The sequence below is a fragment of the Marmota flaviventris genome, chromosome 11 (assembly GCF_047511675.1).
Source record: "Marmota flaviventris isolate mMarFla1 chromosome 11, mMarFla1.hap1, whole genome shotgun sequence".
Classification (NCBI taxonomy): domain Eukaryota; kingdom Metazoa; phylum Chordata; class Mammalia; order Rodentia; family Sciuridae; genus Marmota; species Marmota flaviventris.
In genome coordinates this window covers 34,151,351-34,155,546 of record NC_092508.1, presented here as the reverse complement: position 1 = coordinate 34,155,546, position 4,196 = coordinate 34,151,351, and the positions used below count along the sequence as shown (strand labels likewise).

The following is a 4,196-nucleotide window of genomic DNA, read 5'->3' as shown; positions in this document are numbered from 1 at the left end:
CGTTGGATTTTACATTCCTTTTGTAGGTTACTTTTTCTAACCAATCTATCTCCCCAAGCACTTAGGATCCTAACTTAGAAATTGTTCAGTGGCTCTCCTCTAACTCTGATCCATTGAAGAAATAATGTTAGGCCTGAGTCTTGTGAAGTGCCCCAATTATAAATGGAGGAGGAGCCAAGAAAAGAGGGTGAGGAAAGAATGGGTAGTGTCAGAACCAAGGAGAAAGCTTCAAAGGGATGATCAACACTATCAAAATGGAGAGAATGAGTTAGTAGACCACCTTTGAGGGATTATCTAATGGTATTTGATCCAGTCAGTCATCATTTGCCTTCTATATGGTGGGCCTAAAACACATGGGGGTAGCACAGATCAGAAATTTGGATGGTAATTATAAGCTAGGGAAGGTTTTCTGGGAGTAGATTAGAATTCAGTCACTAGGAACAGCTTGAACAAATGTACATGGGAGAGAAATATCACCATATACTGGAAAGCCCAAGTAATTAGTTCATTATTAATTACTTAGAAAGCAAGAGGCACTGCCTCAGGAAGCTGAGACGGAAGGATTACAAATTCAAGGCCAGCCTCCGTGACTCTGAAGCGCTAAGTAACTTAGTGAGACCCTGTCTCAAAAAAATAAAAGGAACAGCCATGCACAGTGGCACAAACCTGGTTAATACCTGTGGCTCAGAGGCTGAGGCGGGAGGATGGAGGGTTCAAAGCCAGCCTCAGCAACTCAGCAAGACCCTGTCTCTAAATATTAAAAAGGCTGGGGATGTGGCTCAGTGACTAAGCGCTCCTGGGTTCAATCCTCAGTATAAGTAAATAAAATTAAAAGCACTAGGAATGTAGATAAGTGATAAAATGTCCCTGGGGCAGGGTAAGGGGTGAGCAGGAGGCAGGAAGGTATAGCCATGTAGCTACAGAAGAAGAAAGCCTGGAACCAGACAAAATGGTGCACACCTGTAATCCCAGCAACTCAGCAAGCTGACAGAGTGATTCCATGTTTGATGCCAGCCTCAGCAGCTTAGTGAGACCCTGTCTGTCTCAAAATAAAAAGGGCTGGGGATGTGGCTCAGTGGGTAAGCATTCCTGGGTTGCCCTGTGTCAAAAAAAAAGCAAGCTTGGGTTCAGTGACTCTTAAACCCTTTTTTCTTTTGAGCACACAAAAATGATGTGATTTCATCTGTGATGATGGCAATATCTCATTTAGTTGGAGGTTTTGGTAATTTTCTTGGATAGAGCTCTAGAAATGGTTAATGGGTCAAAGAATGTGTTTATGATTGGATATTCTTTAAAATTTTTTTTTTTAGTTGTAGTTGGACACAGTATCTTTATTTTATTTATTTATTTTTATGTAGTACTGAGGATTAAACCCAGCACCTTGCACATGCTAGGCGAGCACTCTACCGCTGAGCCCCAATCACCATCAGTGGGGAAGAGGGAGAGTAGCCAGGACATAACTGCTGGACCTTAAGGAAACAATGATGCTGACACAAGTTAATGATGAACATATGATGTTTCTGCCAAGATCATCAGTGTTTTGTCAGATGAACTCAAAAAATTTTTTGAAACTACTTTGAGATATTTTAGTAAGAAAACAGCACTATAAATTTAAAAAGGTGATTCTATCCAAATTGGATTTTTATTAATAGTAAATTCTATTGACACACACTGCTTGCAAATAGTATAAACACAAAAATTACAAAAATAAACCAGTAGATATTTAAAGGCAAATGCAAAAATTTGCACATTAGATTATTAAAGGTTTTATATAGTTTTTATACTGTTAACAGTTGTCAAAACTAGATATTAAGCAAAAAAGCAAGGTGCAAACCAGCAAGTACATTAGTTACCATTATGTTTTTGAAAGAGAAAGACATATTGTTACATGTGCATAGATTACCTCTGGAAGAATACTTAAGAAACTGCTATCAGTGGTTACCTAAAGGACCAGGGATTAGGAAATGGGAAAGAAATTCATTTTCATTGAATATCCTTTGGTACTATTAAATTATTTAATCTCATATTCAGGTATAAATTTGTTCACATATTTTGGTTAGTAGTTATATATGAGACTAAATCCTTAATAAGTGGACTTAACATGAAATTAATTATATGAAAAAACTTCCAAATATTTCTGGAAATATTTTCATGAAAAAGGTTTACAGGATAAGAAACAAGAAAAACTGATGCACTGAAGACTTTATTACAATGATATTTAAATGAATTTCATTTTCAGGTGTGACAAATTTCAGGGGGTTTGTGTAATCTATAAGCTAAGCTTGACCACTGTTGTCAGCTTATAGATAATAAGAAAAGCTTTTGTAAATATCCAGGAGGCTTGAAATTGTCACTTTAACAAAAAATTGAAGTATCTTACAATGAGATCAATGTCTACTTGACAGAGAAACCAACATTTTCAGCCAACTACTAATACACTATTGTGAATATACAAGAATAATGAAATGTTTTATTTTGTGTTCTGAAAACAATAACTAAAATGTAAGTCAGGATTCAGTTTCTTTAGCCTGGCTTCTCACTTGTATCATAAAGGTCAAGGTCATGGCTAAGATAATGACTTTTCCAAATATGATCTATAGTTGATGTGTTTTCTAAGTTGGGTATATACCCTATACCGTCCTTATGCTTATCCCACTTTCCCAACTGAATAGTATTACCCCCCTACCAAGTATGTAGCCTAAATTCAAAAGGAGAAAGGCAGATCACCTACTTCTTCTCCCCCAGACCTTTTCTTAAATTATTTCACAAACAGCAAGAAATGATCTATTGTCTCCACTCATCTGTTCCGAAACAAAGAACACACTTCTGTGATGCCTGTCTTTGTACTTCTGTGCTCTGGAACAAGCACACTTACAATCAGCTCCAGGAGTGTTAAAAGGCCCTCAAAAAATTAGGAATAATATCTTTAGTAGAAAAGAATTCAAAAGCATCCAGTTCCAAATAGTCCCTGAGCACACTGATCATTCCAGCAAGAAGTCTCCAGAGAGGTAATGAGTGAAAGGCACATTTTCTGCAACTCAAGGACCACTTGCATAGTACTAGAGATGGTACACCAGCCAGGCTAATCAAAAGATCTAATTGATGACATATCCTCTCCTAACGTTGAATCTTATTATATGCTGGAAAAATAATCTAATGTTGGATGTAAACACAACACTTTTGACTAGAGTGGCAGCTGGGTACAACAACCCTTCCAATGGAAGATTCAAGAGCAAAAGATAGCTTCAAGCCTCCTCTTCTTCCTTTTCCAAGAAATCAATCAATGTTCCATTGTCAACAGGAATTAACAAATATTCTACTCCATCAGTTCCCTAAAAGACACAAGAACACCATTAATGAAATGGATTTGACTCTTTGATATAGTGTTTTAAGAAATACCAAAATATAAAAAGGCAAAAGGACAAACAGGCATATTTATGTATTTTAAAACATTGAGTTATAGTTAAACCATTTTACCAGGAAAGAAAAACTAAATAGAGTGGAGTAGGTGGGTAGATATTTTCTTCACTGAGCTTTAGATCCTTTATCCTCCTGCCTTCTCCATAACCTGATTCCTCTGTTCTTTTTTCCTCTTTCAATAAGATTCTTTCTACTGGCTTTTAAACACATTCAGGTATCTCTCTTTTTTAAAATAGATTTCATTAGGTTCCTTCATTCCTCTCCAACTATTGCCCTACTCTGTTATCTTTCCAGAGAGAGCACTGTCTATATATGTGTATATATATAATCTGTTTCTTCACTTATCACTCCACATAGTCCAACCTAGCTACTGCTCCTGTTATATGTCATTCTGCTAAGGAATTCCATATTCCTAAATCCCACAGATATTTTCAATCTTCATCTTTTTGGCCCCTCAGCAACATTTGACACAGCAGACTATTATTCATTCTTCCTTAAAAATACGCTACTCTTGGATTCTCTGACACCTTGGTTTTTTTTTTTTTTTTCTCTCTGGCTGTTTTCCTTATTACCTCTGGAGGTTTTATCCTTGGCCATTAAATTTAAGACTTCTTGGCTTAGTCACTGTCCCTCTATTCTCATTAAATGTCCTCATTCTAGTAGTCCCACCAATGCCTGGTTTCAATTATAACAGGAATAAATTGGAATCATAATCTTGTATGTCCAGCCTAGGTTTTTCCTCTGGTTTCTTGCTCTAGGTATCCAACTACCTAATT

General features: G+C 36.6%; 1 protein-coding gene across 4 annotated transcripts in view; it reads right to left on the bottom strand.

Moving 5' to 3' along the window:
- Positions 1 to 2,187: 2,187 nt before the first annotated feature.
- Orc2 (origin recognition complex subunit 2) overlaps positions 2,188 to 4,196 on the bottom strand; it is a 41,491-nt gene continuing 39,482 nt past the window's right edge. For all 4 annotated transcript variants that reach the window (XM_027941995.3, XM_071618930.1, XM_071618931.1 and 1 more), the window contains one exon: positions 2,188 to 3,332. In XM_027941995.3, coding sequence (XP_027797796.2) covers positions 3,246 to 3,332 — 87 coding nt within the window. In that variant the 3' untranslated portion in view covers positions 2,188 to 3,245. The remainder of the gene's footprint in view (positions 3,333 to 4,196) is intronic.